The 21,611-nt window shown below is 41.6% G+C and overlaps 1 protein-coding gene across 1 annotated transcript in view; it reads left to right on the top strand.

The window, feature by feature from the left end:
- si:ch211-176g6.2 (ras-associating and dilute domain-containing protein) overlaps positions 1-21,611 on the top strand; it is a 40,566-nt gene continuing 18,955 nt past the window's right edge. Inside the window, exons 1-7 of the mRNA XM_012864076.3 lie at positions 1-455; positions 3,335-3,537; positions 5,245-5,419; positions 11,770-12,002; positions 12,929-13,383; positions 19,642-19,938; positions 20,047-20,463. Coding sequence (XP_012719530.2) covers positions 331-455; positions 3,335-3,537; positions 5,245-5,419; positions 11,770-12,002; positions 12,929-13,383; positions 19,642-19,938; positions 20,047-20,463 — 1,905 coding nt within the window. The 5' untranslated portion in view covers positions 1-330. The remainder of the gene's footprint in view (positions 456-3,334; positions 3,538-5,244; positions 5,420-11,769; positions 12,003-12,928; positions 13,384-19,641; positions 19,939-20,046; positions 20,464-21,611) is intronic.

Genomic DNA, 21,611 nt, shown 5'->3' on the forward strand with positions numbered 1-21,611 from the left:
CTGCTCTGAAAGCAGCGAGGAAGAGCGTTGCCCCTCTCACATTCACTGCGTTGCTGTTGTGTTGTGAAACCTCCCCCCGGACTGAGCAGCTCCAGCAGCTGGCGGAGGGCGCAGCTGTGGCGCCTGTTCCGGAGCGCAGCAGCTGGATGGCTGTGCGCCACGGCTCTCCTGCAGGGAACATCCACGGAATGGAGCGCGCCGGCCCGCAGAGCTGCAGCTCCGATGGGACATGCCGAGAAGCAATACTAGAATAACGTCTGCAGGGTTTTTTTAGTTGAGGAGGAATCTCCAAAAAAAAAAAAAAAAAAAAAAAATTGCTTCTTGGCGGGAATGAATGAGATGAGAAATACTTCTGAGGAGTTGTCTTCTCTCCCTTCAAGACCACTGAGTTTCTCCAAAGCTCCTGCAAAGAGCCGGTTTGTCAGGCTGGGGAGGAAGAGCAGTGATGGTTCTCAGTGAGTATGAGCCACTTGGAAACAAATGCAGCTGTTGCAGCCAGGACAGCTGGACAGAGTTAGGAACTTATCCTCTGCTTCCTTTGCGCATGTATATATATATATATATATATATATATATATATATATATATATATATATATATATATATATATATATATATATATATATATATATATATATATATATATATATATACTCAACTGCGTTCATTACCTTCAGCTAAACTTAAACTTACCTTCACTTAAAAGTTAAACTCATTACTTTATGCTGACAATTACATATGAAGACAATGTAAACAGCAATATTCTATCCCAATTTTATATGTCTCACTTGAAATGACTTTCAGTATCTGAGTGTGGTGACATGAAACAGTGACGAAAATGACAAATCTCAATATTAAATAGCTTTCTGAAGAAAGTAAAGGGCAGGCATTATTTAGATTCTGAACAGTTGTGAGGGCATCTTCTGTCCACATCCCTCCTTGGGTGAGCCTGGAGGTTTCTGTCAGATTTACCACTGAGCTTTGATACTTCTTTCATAGATTCCTTGTTCCGTTGATTTGGGTGTTTGCTTGGACTCATACTGATGCTGACAAACAGCAAATGTCCACATTTTCAGCTTTCTAACAGACCGCTTTGGGGTTTTGGGTCTAAACTGACCCGTATTTAAAACTGTTCATAACCTCATCCACTTTAACAAGAATCTCAGCTCCATCTTAACAAAATGTTACCCCACAGCATGATTCTGCCACTGCCACATTTCGCTTTGGGTAAAGTGATTTTATTCCATGATGTCCTGTGTTTTTGTTCCAATAACCCTAAAAAATGGAAGTTATCGCTTTTTATCTACAGGATGCAAGGGAGCAAATGTTAACGAAACCCAATTAGGACCCCTGTACTTTCCTTCAGGTCCTTTATAGATTATTTATATGTTGATGGATTAGAGATTAAAAAGGTAAAGGTTGAAACAGAATCAAAAGGTGGGTCAACAAAGTATCAGTTAGAGGATTTGAACAGTTATTGTTTTGAAATCATCTCTCATCTGGATATGAAGCCAGACGTCTTCAGAATAGAAGTCCAGTTGTTTTATTTTTTAAAGTGTCCTATAGTAGATATTTATCAGAAAACTGTCTTATTTCAGAAGGTCTGTGACATTACTGGCTCAAAACGAGTTGGGTTAAGCTGGGCCACGGGTATAAATGGTTCTTTGGATTGCAAAAGTCACAGAACCCTTATCCAGACAGGTTGGGGTGAAATCAAATCTTCCTCTCTGGATTCTCCAACCTCTTAATGTTTTAGGAGTAGATCAGGTGGTCTACTTTATACACCAACCTATTGACAATAGGTTGCCGTATAAAGTAGAATTGGTACCGTTGCAAGGCTACCAATACTTGTGAAACTGGCCATTTTGTCAAGAGAACAACATTATTTTGCCTTTATAATAAATGCACTGTAATGAAAGATTGAGCTGCTCTGTAAATGTTTGTGTGAGATTATGTTTCTGCTACATTTATTCTAAGTTTTTTTTACCCATCTGTTTCAGGGGTGGCAGTAAATGTGACCGTCCCTGTGCAACGCAGCCTCTCAGGCCGTGTTTGCGCTGATATGCTGTGCTTGGTTTTACCCAAACATGATGCCAAACCAAGCTCTTTCTCAAGCGATCCTGTCACAGTAACATGTAAACATGGCGACTGCGGCCCATGGAGTAAATGTTTTTGGGAATGTTGCGACGAGAGCTTGCGGGGGCGACGTCTTAATCGTTTCTTCTGAAGGATTATAAATGGTGTGGAAATGATCAGGTGTATCATTAAATAAAAAAGTGGCTTCTCCCAAGGTCATTGCTGGGGTCTTTCCACCTTACTGTTGCCTTAGCACACACCTGAATGCTCCGGATCAACAAGTTGCTCAACAAATTGCTCGCTCTTCTAGAGGCGTTCCCCCTGACCTGATCACCTGTTAGTCAAGTGCATTTGATTTCTAGCATCTGGCTTTTATCTTCTGTCTTGTATTAAAAACATGTTCTTGTTTTTTTTTTTACTGGATCTTGGACCATTCTTCATTGTTTCGCTTGGATATGCTAACAGCCGTTAGCTGCTTCCTTGTTTTATCTCTTGCTGCGCATGCACAGTGTTGTACTTCCTCTGTTATTAAAAATAAACACGAAAGGCTTTATTTACTAACAAACTGAGCAAAAACAAAGCGTAAAATGGCTAAGATAGTAACTAATCCACCAGCAGGACGGGACAATCTTTCATAAAAACTTTGTATGTGACCAGAGTGAGTTACTGACGAATAAATTAAAAAAATTCAAATAAGGTGGAAATGCACCTTTAAAACGTACCCGGATACATTCACCCTGCCCTGATTTGTAAAATATAAAACTTAAAAGAAAATGTGTTTCTTTTTTACCAGAGCTGTTTATCAACATGTATCAATCAAAAAATCCAAAGGACAATTACTTTATAATCCTTTAAATAAAGATGTATGATATAGCAATGCTTCTAGCCACATACCACCACTCTCTGTCCAGAAGCTTTCTCCTGGCACCAATGAAAGACTCAGAATTAGACGCTGTGAAATCCTTGTCTGGGGACTGTGGGGTAACTGCAGAGAACCTTTGAACTATAAGAAGCTTAGAGTCTTGGACAGGGGGGAACAACACTTCATTGTTTCAGTTATGCACAGAGAGCTGAGGGCAGGCATGCTGAAGGAGACCAGAGTAGGCCAGGGAAACGTACGTCGGCAGTGTTTTAGAGCGCTCTTTTAAAAGTTTCGCTCTTTGGGTTCGCTTTTAGCACGAGTTGTTAAACTCTTGCCGGCTTGCTCCTGTCTGCCTCCGTCTTTGACCGCTTTCTTCTCTGCTGCTCCCGCCTCCAGGTCAGGATTATCCACCGGCAGCTCCTCCACCTGCAGGTCGGCCGAGGGAGCGGCCGTCAGACAGCCGAGCAAGAGTCGCATCCGTCACCATACCAACCGCCTCTCCGGTGTCTTCCACCGCGGCCCCGCCCCCAACTCCGGCTCCATGGCACTGACGGCGGGTCTCCGGTCGTCGCGCTCTGTCCAAGTCAGGAAGGGAAGCAGTAGGTCGCATCGATTTTAACTCCTGCCTTTAATGCTTGTTTTGGGATTCTGATGAATTTAGGACCATTGCAACCTTGCAAGTGTTCATGCCTCCTGAACCTTTTTATATTTTGTCCAGAACAGCGACAGACTTTGATTTTATGTGACAGAACAGTACAAAGGAGTGCATAAATAAGAAAAAAATACAAATATAAAATACATAGAGCGCACATGCGTTTATTCTTGTACCCTTAACTTAAATCATTTCAACCAACTCCCCTGATCAGACCATCTGTGTGTAACTGGATCTGAGTATAAATCCTGCTGTTCCACGAAGGCCTCACCACACCATCATGGAGATCAAGAAACAAAGCAGGCAGGTCGGCGAGAAAGTTTTACAGACATTTATAACAGAGTATAGTGGCCAAATTCCAAGCTTTGAACATCTCACGAGCTCTGTTCAGTCATCTGAACGTGGAGAGTATGGCAGACCTGCAAAGCCACCCAGGCAAGTTCGTTCACCTTAATTGGCAGGCTGTGAAAGGAAAGCATTACTCAGAGAAGCAGTCAAGAGGCCAATGGTAACTCTGGAGGAGATGCGGAGATCCAAAGCTCATGTAGGAGAATCTCTTAACGGGACACATATCATTTGTGGACTCAAAAAATCTGGATATTAGCGAGAAGAAAGCCATTGTTCAGGGAATGAGAACACACAATGTAGACGATGGAGCTTTGGTCAGCTGTGACCAAACCTGAATAGCATGCAAAACTCTGTGTGTGGCCAAAAATTTACAGAGTACGTCACCCTGAAGACACCATCTACACGCAACATGTGATGGTGGCAGCATCAGGCTGAGAAGCTGGTCACAGGTGACTGGAAGATGGATGGAGCTAAATACAGCACAAAAGTCCAGAGACTGGGGAGGAGGTTCACCTTCCAGCAGGACTGCGTCCATAAACAAACTGCAGGAGCTAAAATACAATGCTATAGGTCAGGGTTGGCCAACTCCAGTCCTCAACGGCTGGCATTCTTCTCCAACACAGCCAACTTAATGGCTCAGCTACACCTTCAGTATGTCAGGAAGTTCTGAAGAGACCACCTTAGGAACCATTTACTTGATGCAGGTATGTTGAAACAGGTACATATCTGAAAGCTGTGTGCAGAACACAGCGGGCTGAACTGGAGTTTCAAACCCCTTGCTTCAGATCATAGCTTATTCTTGTGTTAGAACGGTCCAGTCAAAGGCCAGGCCTTAATCTAATAGAGAATCTGTCGGAAGATAAAAAAAATAAAGATGTTCAAAGTCACTTGACATCCAGTCTGACTGAGCCTAAACTATTTTGCAAAGTATAATGACAAAGCTTTGTACACAGGGATTAAATCAATTCTTTGTTGTAACATGAAAAAATGAACAAATGATGTGGATACTTTAGCGCCGTATAAGTACATCTCAACTTCAGCTTTTTCCTACGTTAACTAAACATAGTCCTCCATCTAAACTTTAGAAAACTGAAGCACTTTACATCTGTCAGTGCCCCTCTTACATCACCGGCTGTTTCTACACTCCTTTGTTGCATTTGCACCACATTCAAGCAAACGCGGCCTCAACACTTTGTAAACAGTGCAAACTTGCATCGACCAGACGGTCTTTCATCCATCCTTTTTTTTTGAACCGCCTCTCAGACCCAGTAATAAATCTCCTTCCCACATGTGATCCCATCTGCAGTGGTCCCTGCAGAAGTACTGCCAGAGGACGACCCATTCGAGCTGTCCAATCAGATAACCGCCCCCGGGATCCTGAAGATCTTTGGCAATGAAATCTGCGAAGGTGCTCACTATAAGAGCGTCCTGGCCACCATGCACTCCAACGCCCAGGAGCTCGTCAAGGAGGCCCTCGATCGGTGAGAAAATGCGCTGTGTGCTCGCCGGCTCTGCCTGCCACGTGTGGTCTTGTGTTTCTGCTCAGGGTGAGTTATATCTCTCCACATGATCCCTTCTGCTGAAGCACATCTACGCTTAGAAGAATCAACTTGTGGATGAACATAAAAGCGAAAAGAAAGAATTCCCTCACAATCATATGACCTCTCGTCAGCATTAAGCTGCTCTGTTGTTCCAGCTATGGGCAAACATAGCCTACTGCTGGGCTCATTTGGAGCTGGCAACACATGAGGTGACCCATGGGGATGTTTTTCTTTGATTCAGAATATTCAAGTAAGCTTCAAATGTATCCATAGGACCAGTTCAAAATCTTACATGTTGATTTTAACTATACTCCTTTAAATCTCCTTTTATCAGAAAGACAGCGTTTTTTTAATGTTCACTGTGTTAGACCTATCGTTTAGTGATAGTCTTTAAATTTTAATTTGTGCAGAAGCATAATTTCCATCGGCTTTTTCTATTCTAACTCCAGTTTTAATGTTTTGTTGGTTCCTTGTTCTCTTAGAACACCAAAGTGTGTGAAAGTTTGAACCAGCTAGCCAAAATTTGTGCCAGGTACCTGTACAACTGGCAACAAAACAGACCCTACGTATGATCCCATAACCACTATGCTTGCCAGGTTTCCCCTCATCTGACCCAAACTGTCACTATTAAGCAAGAAAATTGGGTTTCAATGTTCAGGAACAACTCACCAAAGCCCAAGCCTGTCATAAACGGTAAACTTTACACAAATGTGGACTCAGGTAGTGCTAATCAGGGAGTCAGAAGTGGTGCTAAAAGGTCCATTCCTTCCTTTGTCCACATGGACGAGCTAAATGTGTTTTGGACTGATTTTGGAAGTGAGAAAAAGGCTGAGCTGATTGGCCACAATGACAAGAAGTGTGTTTGGAGGAGTCAGTGTAAGGAGTTTCAAACTGTACCGACTGTCAGACACGGTGGTGGGAGCATTATGCTCAGGTCACTACCACTGGCACTGGTAAGGTGCAGAAAGTTGATGGAATAATGAAGATCAAAATCCACCATTAAATTCTTCAACTTTATATCTAAATGGCCTGATGGTTTAAACTTGAACTCAGTTGGGTCTTTCAACAGAACAAAGATCCCAGTCCGACATCCACACTGGTTTTAGAATAGACAAATCAGACTAAATTTAGGCTTCTGCAGTGGCATCAACATCAACCGTACGTGTGTATATACTGTATTTGAGCACACATTCTTTATTTAAATCTTGTGTGGATTACAGAAAAATCCTGAAAAAAACAGGCTTTTGCATCTCATTCTTGTATTTCTTTTGTCCGTTAAATTAGGTATATTGCTAGATCTTCTGTCCAACCTGAAAAAAATTAGACAATACATAAAATAACATGTCAAATGCATCATTAAAAGGCCAGAATGAAGATAACATTTGTTTGTGTCCATGGTAGGTGTCTTTCACCGTACACCCACAAAATTAATGAGTAAACTCAGTGAAAACTACACTAATTTATTTGAAAAGTAATATTGTTTAACCGATCTATTAAAAAGCAAAAGCAGAACAATAAAAAAGTGTATGCATATTTTATAATTTTTATATTTTTGTCAAAAATATATTGAAAGGAAAGTCTGGCTAGCCAGTTCTTCTGTTTAAAACAACCGAGGAGCAGTGCAGACTGTGTGTATGAGCACAAAGAAGTTAAGTTAGTTACTCTGAAAGGTCTGTTCCAAACCACAGACTTGTTTAAAACACAGACAGCGTGATGGCCCAGACTCTGAGGCCGTCTCTGTCTGTCAGTCTTAGGTCTCTTTCAGAAGCAGAACACAATGATTAATGGCCGCGGAATTCAGCCTTTACTGGAAAGATAAATGAACAATCTGTTCCAAAGTGAAAAGTTGGTACTGTTTTAGTAACATGCAGTAGTTAACTTGAAGCACAATGGCATGCCCTTTAATAAGTTCATTACTCTGATTTACTGTATAAGTGTTAAGGATAGCATTTGTAAAACTTTGTTTTGTTTAAAATCAACATTAAGATACCAGGTTCGTTTACTTTTTCTAATTTATTGCCCAGTAAAATAGATGGGTTGATTTATGTTATTTGAACATAAATATATTATATCAGTATATGTGCAGACCATAAAAAGCCATCCACATTGCTGGTGAAGATTCTCAGTCATCCAGGTCATGGTCATTCCAAAAAAAAAGGAAAAAATAAAACAACTGGACTTGTTTTCCGAAATTTGAAGATGTTTCGCTTCCTATCCAGGAAGCTTTCTCAATTCAAAAAGTCTGAAGTAATGTGGAGTACCAAGCTTTATACTACTGTTGTATTTGCATGTTATCTAAGCCATTACAAGGCCTTTGTTGGGCAGTAGTATAAAGCTTGATACTCTACATTACTCCAGGCTTTTTGAATTGATAAAGCTTCCTGGAGAGGAAGCGAAACATCTTCAAACTTTAGAAAACAAGTCCAGTTATTTTGTTTTTTTTATTTTTTGGAATAACCATCCACATATTGCACCTAATAGTAGAAAGGTAACATTTTTATCTAGGTAGTGAGCTTGGGAATCACTGAACCAAATATAGCTACTAAGTGAAAGCTTTTAATTAACTGTTTGTATTTTCTAAAAGGAATGGCATAAGGCTGCCTTGAGTCCACTGACGCTTATTAATAAGTTGGACACTTTGAATTCAAAATGAATTTTCTGCATACTAGTAGCAAAAGCAAATTAAAAAACGTGTTTTAATCTGGGCTCAATCCAGTTAACGTGGCCAACCAGACTGATAATGTGTAGTGCTCTTTGTTCTGTACATTATCAATCTGGGTCTGCTCCCTTCCAATCCGTTCGGGAAAAGGAGGGACATTCAGCAGAACTCTCCGAGCTGATTGGACGGAGCAACAGCCGCAGGTTGGTTTTAGCCAATCACTGTGTCAACTGAAAATGTAAGCAGCAGGCATCAAGAGTAACCACAACAAGCTGAACTAGTCAAGGCACTTCTAGCTGTTCTTTCAAAGAGGACGTCGTGGATTCTGACCAAACAGATGTGATAGCAGCAGATACAAGTGCGTCCTCCTGCGTTGCCATGTTTGTGTTGGTTCGGCTGTGGGCTCAGCAGCTCTTGCTTTTGTTACAGTCACAGTTTTGTTACTTTTGTTATGTCCCGCCGTAAACCATAATACCACAACATGATTGACCCGAAACGTTTTAGGTTCAGTCACAAACGGTTGAAGTGGGAGTGGCACAAGATGGATTCTCGCATGTTTGTGAACACACAAACACCAGGAGAATTCATCTTGCAGGTAAGGTTAGAATCCAGTATGGGATGTGAATTTGAGTGAATAGTTTAAAGGCGTTCCTGTCCCGTCTTTGCCTGTTGACATTCTAGCCATGAAGTCAAGCTTGTTCCCATTGCAAGGCTGGACTCTCCAGTACTGGATGGGGATGTCTGGTTGGGGAATCTCAGGGTCCTATCTTAGCTTTTTGCAGGTGATGTGGTTCTGTTGATGTCAAGTCATGACCTCCAGTGGACATTGGAAGTATTCACAGCCAAGCAGTAAGCGGCTAGAATGACAGTCAGCTTAAGTAGTAAGAGTAAGAGATTGATAAATACATGGATAGATGCCAAAAAGCATTGCTATCAATTACCGGTCCGTCTTACGTTCTAACTTTGACTTATGGTCATGACATATAGATTATAACTGAAAGAATGAGACCACCCCCCTCCCCCCACAGTGGCCGGGCTCAGCGTTAGAGATAGGGAGGAGACCCTGGGGCAGACCCAAAACGTTCTGGAGGTCCTAACTATTCCATGTAATCATTGGGATTCAGTGGTTTTCTCTCCTGGAGCTGTTGCCCTCAAGACCCGATCTCAAACAAGAAGACAATGGAGGAATGGTTGAACTGTGTGTCAACTGTTTGTTTTATTTATCAGTGTTATTTAGCGTCAAGGCACAGCATAGCTAGGACATTCTTTATTTAGTCTAATTAAATATCTTTCTAACTGCTAATCTTTGCAATTTATTTAGTTATGGATGAAGGTAAGATGTTGCCTTAAACACCACAATATATAATTAATTCATACGCCGACTGGAGACTTCATGAGTTTTCTTAGATTCAACAATATGTCAGCAACAATCCTGAAGTCCATCCATCCATTTTCCAAACCGCTTTATCCCTCATGGGGTCGCAGGGGTTGCTGGTGCCTATATCCAGCGTTCACTGGGCGAGAGGCGGGGTACACCCTGGACAGGTCGCCAGTCTGTCGCAGCAATCCTGAAGTGTTGGTCTATATATTGACTTGTTTACATCGCACAGTTGCGGTAGATTTGTGGGCTGCACATCCATGCATCAGATTTGTCATTCGTCCTGTGGGACTGAGCTCTGGGGACAGTGGAGGCCAGTCGAGTACAAGAACACTCATTGTCATGTACACAAAGCCAGTTTGTGAGGATTTGAGCTTTGATACATGGTTCAGTATAAGCAGCCATTTGAAGATGGGTCAAAAAAGGCATGGTTATAATCTGCAGCAACAAAGTAGGGTGTGTGAGCCCGAAATGTGTCAAAAAAATATTCTCCTCACTATTACTGCACTAGTATCTCCCTAAACCGCTGATGCAAGCCAAAATGGATTCCTGTTTCCTGTTGTTTACACCATGTTCTGACCCTACCTTCCCAATATTGCAACCGAGACCAAGAATCAATAGATCAGGCAACATTTTTCCAACATGTAGGGATTGTAGCTTTAGTTGCCCGTTCTTACCTGACAGAAGAATTACCCGGTGTGGTCCTCTGATACTGTAACCCATCTGCTTCAAAGTTCAACGTGGTGTACACTCATGGTGTTCTGCTTACCTTGGTTGGTTGTAGTCCTTGATTATTGGTTTACCTTGGTTATTTGAGCTACTGTGGGTGTTTTATCATCTTAAAGCAGTCTGCCCATTCTCCTCCCACCTCAGACATCATTTAGGATTTTTTTCCCCCCATAAAACTGCTGGTCTCTGGATATTTTTCATTTCATATCATCCATTCTTTGTAAACCCCAAAGATGGTTGTCGTGAAAATCTCGGTAGATCCGCAATTTCTGAGTCACGTTTTCCGCACTATGATTTGTTCTAATCATCTTTACCACGTCTAGATGCCTAGATGCATTGAGTTCCTGCCATTCACTGATTTGCTATCTTGGTTAAGAAAGTGATTTAAGGGTTGTACCTAAGAAAGTGGCCGGTGACTTGACCTTCAACAGTCCTAATATGCTTCACCAGCTCAGTATTCATGAAATTACTGCTAATTTACCCTGTTAATTACCCCCTTTTTAACCCTGTCTGACAATGTCACCTAAAACGTGAGAAGCTTTATCATTTCTTCTTGAAGATTTATCTGCTTACCTTGCGAGGCAATTTTCTAAAGGACTAGGCCAATGCTGGAAGGTTTTTATCTCTGTTTTGATATGACTGATGGATAATATTTTTGTACCAGAAATATTGACACAGACTTTCCAATCTGACACAGACAGATAGGAAAGTCCAACAGTCTCAATTTCACTGGAAATGTTATTGTTATTGTTAGGACAAATACAGTTTTGCAAGCGGTGCACAAAAATAGGCTGTGGTCATTAAAAATAACCCGTGTGTCTCGTTGGGGACGCGGTTGATGAAACCAGATAGTGGACCAACAACAGGTGTCAGGAGATGAGTTTTGTCAGGGACTCTGACAGTAATCATTTAGAAAATGCCTCGGTGTGCACATCTCCGACGCTCGTGATACTGATGACTAGTGATCTTGTGTCTGATGTCTTGCTTGAATTCTCGTGTCAAGCTCCGGTTTTGTTTTGGCTTTCTAGGCTTTGTCGCTTTCTAACCACGGGTAATGTGTAGCCGTAAAAAGTCATGAAAGCATGTCTAAGAACACATGACTGTATGTAGACTACATCTTATGTGTATGTTACAGGCAGATGACCAAGTATGGCTTAAAACATCTTAATATTGTGAAACAAGTATTTTTTTTGTGAAAATATTTTTCTAATGTCATTTTGATGTGGATTATTTTGAATTACAGCTAGCAAAAGCCTCAAATTCAGTTTCACAAAATATGTTAATCTTGGGAAAAAGTTAATCATAGAAAGTTGAGTGGAAGGAAAAGGGTGGTAGGAAAAAGTGAGTCAACAACGGGAAAATGCAGCCTAGGGATGAAATGAGTGACCGTCTGCAAGGATATTAATACTTTTTCACCCCCAATGGTTGTGTATGGGTTCTGCCTGTTTCCTCTCTTTATCTCCAAGGCTTGTGAGGGGTGATGATTCTACAATGGTTATTGCCAATTGTTTTTATTTGCTCTAGGTATGGCTTGAGGAAAGAGGAGTCCGAGTCCTATGTGCTCTGTGACACCATCGGCTCTATTGACAACCACCAGTGGAGGACAGAAGGATTCAGAGTTGTGGGCGACCACGAGAAACCTCTTCTCCTGCAGTCACTGTGGAAACCCCGAGAAGGTTTGGCGAGACGTTTCGAAATCCAGAGGAAAAGTTCAATAGAGGAGAAGACGTCCAAAGAGAAGGATACCATCACTGCTGGTAATTTCAGCCTTAGGAGTGATCACTTCATTACCTCACCGTACCACATCCTAATTCAGGGTGTCTACCAGTCAACACGGCCCTGAATGTTAGTCTTGTTAAATGATCCACTGTCAGAGGCTGAGGCCAGTTCTCACGGTCAAACGTGCGGTTTGTTCAGAGAAAATCAGCCAAGCCTCTCAGACCATTTTCATTCTTTTCAATTTCTGGATCCCGGCTGGATTTTATTTTTTTCTGACAATAAATTTTTTTAAAGTTAGAGCTTAATGCATTTTCCAGACAGACAGCGAATTTCACAGGCCTTTTTCTCGAGACACGCCCTCACTGTAATGCTTTGTTGTTGGTAACAAAATCAAATAAAACCTTTACGTAGCAAACACACAGGATCTGCAGAAATGTGTATGATGCATGACACGATGGGAAAAAAAGGCCCAGAACTTTCCACCGATGGCACGGTGAAGGTGCTGGGCGGACTATGTTTTCTTGTCAGTTTTCCATAGATCATCTCTAACGGAGCCCCCCCCCCCCCCCCCCTCCAGCTGTGGTTTACACAGCTGTGGTCGCTTCTAAAGCGCGTGTCCTGTTATGTGTTTTGCTTTTATGAATGGCGCAGCGTGTGTAACGCTCCGTCAGTGTCAGCTTGTGGGTCCCTACTGCAGAGCTGAGCGTCATGGTTTTTTTAAACCTTTTTTTTTTATTATTTCTGTTTCCACTGAGGTCTGCTTCCTGAGTGGGGCTTCTTCTTGTTGACTCTGGCAGGAACAGCCCCTATGCTGAGTGCTCGCATGCCTCACCTTGCTGCAGGAAAATATGGGCGTTGCGTTATCATCACATTCCCTCGCCCCCCTTTGCCTGATGAGTTTATGATGCAGCTCAATTTGATCATTGTTTTAACACCTTTATTTGTTTACTCATGCTCCCATTAGGTATCAACGCCCAGGCCCGAAAGCTGCAGAAGAGCCGATCCAGGGTCACCTCGACCCTTGTGAAGAGGACTATGGGTCGAAGCCAGAAGCTCTGGAGGAGCAAAAGTGAGATGGATCTCTTGGATGGTGAGGCTCAAAGTGACACAGAGCACCGTGCCCGTGCCAAGGATCTTCGCGAGAGCCTCCATCACTACACAGCTCACAGCCAGGAGTCCCTCAGAACAGGCGCCCGACAGATTGCCAGCCACAGCGCGGCGGCTCCCTCTGAGGGGGATGGCGGGTCGGGGTCTAAAACAGAGACCCTCTGTCTGCCAAGGACGAGAGGCGAGCGGGAAGGAGAGGAGTCGGAGAGGGAGGAGACGGAGAGCAGTGACGACCACACCACACAGTACTCCATTCACCCTCCTCACGACTGCCCGTACCTGCTGCTGCTACAGGGCTGGAGCCTCACTCAGGTACGTGGCCAATCACAGCTTAGCGTCACAGAGTAGTCCGGGTGCTGATAGGTACAGCAGAAGGTCGTGTTCTGGCGAGCGATATTTAAAAGTGAGGTTAATAAAGACTTGAAATTCTAAACTGAGCACTCTTCACAGAACAAAAGATTCAACACAACCGCGACAAATCGATCTGTTTATCTCAGACCCAGCATGCCGTGCTTTGCTCCGGCGTCCAATGGTCAGAAGGGATGCATCAACACTTTTCCAACCGGGTTCAGTGATAGAGCTGGGGACACCCTGGACATCTTTAGCTGCCCTTATAGATTTGAAAAAGACACAACTTATACTAACGATTTTTAGTAGATAGTTTTAATTGTAACTAAAAGAGTCTGATGCGGAATCACAGACTACGTGAGCTGTCAGATCAACTTAAGCCAATTCAACGCATCAAACTCCAGTGAAGGGGACATTTGGAAGCGTAACCAAGCATGCCAGATGGTGGCAGTGTTGCATCAGTTTGTTGTTTGCTAGAATAATAAGAAAAAGTAAATAAACACGGTCCGACAATCTGCCACGCTGTTGGGATCGTCTTCCGAAGTTATTTCCTGTGTCCCACCCTCTCTTTTTCATTGGCTAGCAGGATAAACGTTTGCATTGAAGACAGTAATAAGGTCACTGGAGCTGGTTGTATCCAGATTTGCCTATAAAAGTGTAATCATCTTTGATTGACTGTGACTGTGGTTGGGTCTGGTCCCTTCGCAGACATCCAGATTGGCTTTTTTTTTAATCCCTCTTCATGTTTTTTTGCCAACTAGCCTTGACGGCTTCCCCTAACCAATGCAGACTCATTCCGACTTTGCCCCATTGGGAGTGGTGGATAAAACCTGGAAAGAAAACCGTATGTTCCCTCACGTTTAGCTCTTCCTTAGCATCTCCATTCACTACAAATCCAAATTTGTTGGGGAGCTAACAGCTTTTTCGGGAGAGGCCAAGACCTCCACGGACTTTTCCGGTCTCAAAAATCTCCTCGCGGTTCATGCACAGGGCAACTGTAGCTCAGGCGGTAGAGCTGTTGTCTTGCAATCGTAAGGTTGTAGGTTTGATTCCAGCTAACTCTTGGTGCATGTTGATTCATAGGAGAGTGTGTGAATTAGGGACTGCAATTTCTACAGAGTAAAAAAAGTGCTTTGAGTGGTCAGTTTGATTAGAAAGGCTATACAAATTCAGCCCGTTTGTGCAAACATTGCTTCATTACCTTGTTTCCTTCACTGCTGAAAATTGTGTGCAACTCTGTATTTTTGCCACTGTCATACCTGAATTTCCCCATTGTAAGGCAGTAAAGGAATTTCTCATCTTAATCTTACAACCAATATAATGATTATTTGCACTGCAAATGGAGACATAATGTAAAGTACTTCTTCTCAAAGTACCTACCTATTGTAAAGGTAAGGCTATATAAAAATAAGTAGTAAAATTTCTACTTACAGTCAACAATATTTTTACTTTATGAAATACTATACTTTCATATCAGGTAGTTACTCTGACTGGAAACACTTTACATGTTCTGTTCAAAGTTTCACAGGAAGATAGTGGGTGGTGCACCGCCTCCTGCCTAATTTTTCTGTCTAAATAAGTAAGCTACCTTGTGCAAACAGAATTTTGATTTAAAGGTTCACAAAATTTGTTCAACATAAACCACTAAGATGTTTTTGAGAGTGAAGTCGTCTCAATTTGGAAGAAATCCCTTTTGGTGATCGTTATTCAGAAGCTGTGGCTAAAATGAGCAGATTGTCATGATCCATTAATAGACTATGGTCCATGCATGTCCCTGGCCTTTAGAGCGAATGCTCCCTTTTACAGAGGATTACTTGTTTGCTGGTCAGAGCGGTGGTCTGTGGCCGACTTAGCGGGCTTCCCCGTTGATTACATGAGATAGAGATTGTTCACAAAGGGTCAAGTTTCAGACCTCGAATACAAGTTCAATTCTTGAGTATTTGCTTGTGCCACTTAGCATCTTACTGTTTGAATTTACTTATAGATATATATAAAAATATCAACCATTTAGGGATTTTTTTGTCAATAAACTGGAAAATTTTGTAGAGATTGTAAATTGAAACATAACACATTCAATGAATATAAACTCAAATCAGTGACATTGTTGTAGCATAATTGTGTATAACTGTGCAAAGGCTATAGTGGCCAGCCCTGATCACCGACTGTCAAAGGAGTTTGTGTTTTTCTCATCCGGGTGGTGATTCAGGCTCCACAGGGCCAAAATAAATAGGTATAAATTCTCCTTCATACATACACCAATTAGAAAGATCAATCCACACTAGATACTCAACTGCTGATAATAAATGTTCAGCTCCAACTGAAGAATTTTCTATTTATTATTTTAACTCCTTTTATTAATCATTAATGCTGTTGTGATTGTTGTGTATGTATGTTGTTTGTTGCCCTACGCTGTGAAGCAACATTTTTTTCGCTGAGGAACAATGAAAGGGACCATCTAATAGTTAAACAGCTTTTAGTTTCATAGGTAGATTATTTTATTGATACTGTAATGCCTGAAAAAGGACTTCAAAACTTACATTACCACATAAATGTATGTACAGTCCGTTCATCGCCCAAATTAAAACACAGCTTAACACTTTAAAATTATGAGAAGCTGTAATTTCGATTACAATGCAGATTGATTGATTGATTCCAACTCTGACCACTAGACAGCAGCGAAGTGCTTTCAATGTGTTCTTTTATATGTGCTGATTACCAGTCAAACGGTATTTTAGCTGCAGACAGACCAGAAGTGGTTTGAGGTGACATCCTGATAATAATTTAAGAAAGTCTGCGAGTCCTCATCTCTGCATCTGACTAAAGAGGAGCAAATCTAATCATACATTGATCAATTTTACCCTCAATGAAACAGACAGACAGGACGGTCTTTATCATCTTGTAGGGGACGGCTGTCAATGGCTCTGCGTGTTTTCAGATTTTTTTTTTTGTCATCTGACAGAGCCAGCCTGACAAACTGGGGGGGTCATTTATAAAAACCAAGATAGATCACTGATTGTCGGTACTTTTAAGTTGAAGTCTGCCACAATACAGAATGCATGAAAGCAAATTTTAGGAAGCTCTTTAGATACAGAATATTATTGGAGATGCATTTGTTTAATAGTTGAACAAACACCAAAGAATTGTGTTTGTAGAGTTAAGTTAAAAGACAAAGACAAATGGAACAGTTGTACAAAGGTCATCAGAGGGTCAGAACACCGATCAGGAAACAGAAAGAAAGATTCCTGCCCCTGCTTCCTGCCTGGTTACCAGGGCATTTATAACAGCGGGTATGTAAAACACCACACACACACACACACACACACACACACACACACACACACACACACACACACACACACACACACACACAGAGTCACCCGTATCATCTAGTTTCCAAAGAATAAGTATATTTTAATTGTGCGTCACAGGTAGTTTCCCCAGAGATCCTGCATGAGCTATTTCTGAGAAACACGCAGTTGTTTTGCCAGTATCGGGTCGGTATCTGGTTAAATCTGAAAGGACACCTATCACAAGAGAAGCACAATAATCGAGTTATAACCATTATGCATGGCACTCACTTTGTTTAAGGAGAGATTCTATATCAAAAACAAAGGTTCTGCGTACAGCATTAGTGCAACTATCCGAGGTTAAAGCACATTTTACAGTTTAGTAACTGTTTTAGAACACTAACAACCTTCTGGGTTGAACTTCGCTGTTAAATGCATTTTGGATGAAAAGCACTAAGTTGTTTTTAGGAAAACATAGGTTCAAACACACACAGGGAAGATTTGCTTTGCTAAGACAAACACTGCCCTTCAAACTTATTATCACTGCTGTTTTTGGTATTGATGCATGTAAACCGTTAAAGTAAATTCATCTTTTATTCCAGCGGCATTGCAAAGCATCTCATACATTTTAAAAAACATTTAATCTTTAATTTTTTTTAATGACTAACAAATCCCATGTGATGAAACAGGCACATTTATCTGTTTAGCACCACTCATGCCTAATGCAATTCACTGTATTTTGAAGGAAAACAAAGGAACAAAGATAAAACACGTTAATAGCACATAATAAAACACAAGAACAGTAGTAAAAAAAAAAGCATACCAAAAACTAAAGAAATATTCAGATGGAATTAAAACAAATAAAAACTGAAACAAGATAGACATGAACCGATAAAATAACCCTTGATGTTTATAGTGCAGCTGCAGAAAACAGTAGTTATTTTATTCTTACTTTAAAGGAAAGCCAAGACATAAGCTTTTGATTTGGCAGTGTTATGATCCTTGGGTTTTCATTTGTTTTATGTTTTTATCACTTCTGTGTTCTATATTATTGTTTACCAACAGTCTTTGCTGTATTCTGTTAATTTCTTTAGAATCACCCCAGCCAGGGAAAGTGATTCTAAAGGGTGGGGAATGCATATACCGCCCAGGGGGATTTTAAGATGAAAACATCCTGAGTTTAAACACAAAGTTTACCACTTTAAAACTTTCCGAATTGTCATTTAAAGCATTGAGAGGTTTCTTCATAACTTCAACAAGCATATTTTGTAATAAAAAAAATTTAAGGTTTTTTTCACGCTTTTCTCAGTTTGTGCTCTGCCGACTTGTTCCGACTTAAATGCGATCGGTCACGCCACCCCCAGCTTGGTGTGTAAGCTCCCCGGTTTTCATTGTTCCTTGCTGGTTCCACGCATTACTTTGCTGTGCTTTATGTCTTGCTTTTCCTGCGGTTTCCTTGTTGTTTGTTACTGTAGACTTTGCTCTTTGCCAGAAGCCATGTTTCCGTTAATGTCTTTTTATGTGCATTTCGAAGTATCACATTAGAAAGAGTTGATGGAAACAACTAAATTCAAAATAACTTCCTTAGTTTCAGGAAAAAAAAGGTGTTTAGTTTTAATTCACTTGCATCAGATCTGACTTAAAGGAGCAATTATCGAAATTTCATTATTTTAGAAAAAATAGTTTTGTGAGAAACTAAAGGTATCTTTTTAGATGGACTATGAACTATGAAAAAAACGCCACGCACTATCTCTCTGTGTTGTTCGCCAATCTCTTGTTTACACAGCCGGGCCGGCATATGCATGTACGTGCACGTGAACAGCTGTCACTCAGGGTTTACCCCCTCCCTGCCCATAAAATTCCACCGCCAGGCACAAAATGGCAGAGAGCACGCCCGTTGGATCAAAATGTTTTCTTGCTAATGGCATTATAAAGTTATGAGTTACTTACGTCTTCACTAGACATGGTACTCTTAAAGGTGATGCTGATCTGCTGTGTTTTTATCCTTTGCAAATAGGCTTACAGGAGCTGATAGGTGAGAAGGGGAAATGGGTGCTGAGTGGTGGAGCAGAGGTAGAGAGAGGCGTGGCTTGATACACATCTTGTTTTGGTCTACAGACGTGCTCGAGCTCCACCAAGTGGTGAATTATTGCTTATTGCTTCTTTAAGAACAAAATAGACTTTGTCACTCCAAAATCATCTTTTTTTTATTTTGCAGTTTAGGTGAACTTGATGCTGCGCATTGGATCATTGTCCTGCTGCATAACCCACGTTTGCTTGAACTTAAAGTCACAAATTGTTAACTGTAAACTCCTCTACAGGATGTTCTGCTGCTAACCAGAAGTCATGGTCCCATCAATAACAGCAAGTCATACAGTTCTTGAAGCAGTAAAGCAGCCCGAGATCATGACACAGTTCCTTTGTTGAATCAAGAACTTTGACCTTAACTGGGACACATGAGGTCTTGAGAGCTTCTCTTAGTTCTTTTGAGACCTCCTGAGCTCTTGTCGTCATTTTGGTAGGCCAAATGCTCGGGTGAACATTCACCAATGTGTTATAGCTAAAGTAACCTTAACCAATAAAGAATACCTCTTCACTGTTGTTATTTCTCAATAGGGAATATTATTGTGAATCTGATCTTGTGTTGTTGGGTGAAAATCCTTGCGATGCTTTGACCAAGTAATAAACTTGCTCATTTCATTCTTTTAAGTTGTTCAAGGTCTGCTTTATTTTTGTCTTACTGACCCCAAATGGCCATAATGTATCCATTTGACATTTTTGATTACTAGTATCAGAATCACTAGGCAAACAAGCAGAGTAAGCACCTACACGAGTGGTTCTTCTGAATAGATGTCAAATGGAAATACACAAACTGTTGTTAATAAATGTAGGTGTAATATGTGTTTGATGACCCACCATTAATCTCTCTTCTCAGGACTTTGTCGTCTACCTGCTGGCGGCCCCACACGTTGTTATTGGCCAGCAGAGTGACTGTGAAGACAAGTCAAATGTTGACATCCTCCTCTTTGCTGATGATATCCTTCCAAACCACTGCTTCCTCCACCGCCACAGCGCTGGCAGCCCCATCACTCTCTCCCCTTGCAAAGATGCTGCTGTTACGAGGAACGGCGATGATGTAAAAGATGACGTGCAGCTGAGCTCTGGGGATGTTGTCGGGCTGGGAAGGCATTACTTTTTCCTTTTTAGGGATCCCTTAGCTGTAAGGGACCAGGTAAGACAGTCTTTTACAAAGCTGAATGACAGAATCCTGTAGTTTGCTGCTGAACTAAAAAGGAGACTTCTTAGCACATTTCATATTTCCTTTTTTTTTTAACTGCAGAAAGTAAGTGGCGCTTCTTCCGAACCCATCTTGTCTGCTGCTCCGTGGAGACTCTGTCTCAGCCCTCCTGGAGCAACAAGCATCCACAGTACAGCAATGATACACTGCATCAACTGCACCCCAAACTGCACTGACCTCCGGGGCTTAACCTGCAAGCAGTCTCTAAAGAAAGGTCCTCCATTTTTAACATCACCCAGAGGCCACACCCTGACTTTGAACTATAAGGTTGAGGATGAAGATCTGATCGTCAAGGAGATTTTTGCTATGGAAGTTAGGAGCAGCATCACTGATGGAGCGCCTCTGACTGTCTCCTTTCTGCTGAGCCTGTGTCTTCAGCACGCATCTGCACATCTTCACACTTCAGACCTCCGCAGGCTCCTGCTGTTGAGCGCAAGGGAAGTCCAAAATGCCGTGTGGGTGAGTTGTAGTTAAAGAGGCGGAGCTGGTACAAGTTCTGATCTTTAGAAACGTGAGTGAGACACAACAATTATAAGCACATGTTCACATTGGATATCACATTGGGGGAGTGGTGGCCGAGTGGTTAGAGCACAGAGCTTCGGTCCCAGAGGTTCTGAGTTCAACTCCCACAAGCTGCCATGCTGGGTCCCTGAGCAAGACCCTAAACCCCCGATTGCTCCCCAGGCGCCGCACAGTGGCAGCCCACTGCTCTCCAAGGGGATGGGTTAAGATGCAGAAGTGTTTTTCTCCATTGTGAGATCAATAAAGTTCAATTATATTACTGCCTTTTAAACTTTCTGAAGTAGGGTTTGTTTGTTATTTTACACACTGGTAAGTTCTACAATACCTGGGTCATAGTTGACATACTTGTTTGACAAAGTTAGGAGAATATTTCCCAACGGGCAGATTGTAGATGAAGATACCTCGGGCTATCAACAATCTGTCCCTTGTCAAACACGATGGGTCTTAATAACTTGATAACTGCAAGCATGGCGGAAAAACTGTAGTTACAGTATTTGTGTTTGTTCCTTGGTCATATTACCTTCTCAGAATGAAACATTTGGCTGACTCTGAGTTCCTACTTGCTGACAGAGTTTATTCCCACAACAGGCATGTTACATGAACCAGTTATTGCTGATTTGTGGCATTAAGGTGCATAAATGCTGCACTGATCCTGCTTCTGCAACCATAAAACTATAGCTTCCTTGACTATCAGCACATCCAATTCCCGAGGATTTCAAATGAGAAAAAAAAGCAGGTGATGCTGACAAAAGGAACTTAATTAGCGGATCATCTTAGGTCAGACTGGCAAGATAAAAGCAGATGTTTTGGCACTTTATTGGTGTGGAGCTTGGAGTGTGTTAACCAAAGTCTAACTTTAGAGAAGCAATCGGCACAAAATAGCATGTATTGGTAAAGTGCTACAGGTTTTTTTTTTGCATATCACAATCTGAAAACTGTGGTGTGTGCTTACTTTCCACCTACCAGACTCACTGCCTTCTATAATCACATTTTGCTGCAATTACAGCTGAAATCTTTATGAGGTACATAAAGCTGTGCTGATTAGAGAAGGTTTTGTCTTTTCCCAGGTTGATTATATTTAATAT

This window comes from Fundulus heteroclitus, chromosome 10 (assembly GCF_011125445.2).
Source record: "Fundulus heteroclitus isolate FHET01 chromosome 10, MU-UCD_Fhet_4.1, whole genome shotgun sequence".
In the NCBI taxonomy this organism is placed as follows: Eukaryota; Metazoa; Chordata; class Actinopteri; order Cyprinodontiformes; family Fundulidae; genus Fundulus; species Fundulus heteroclitus.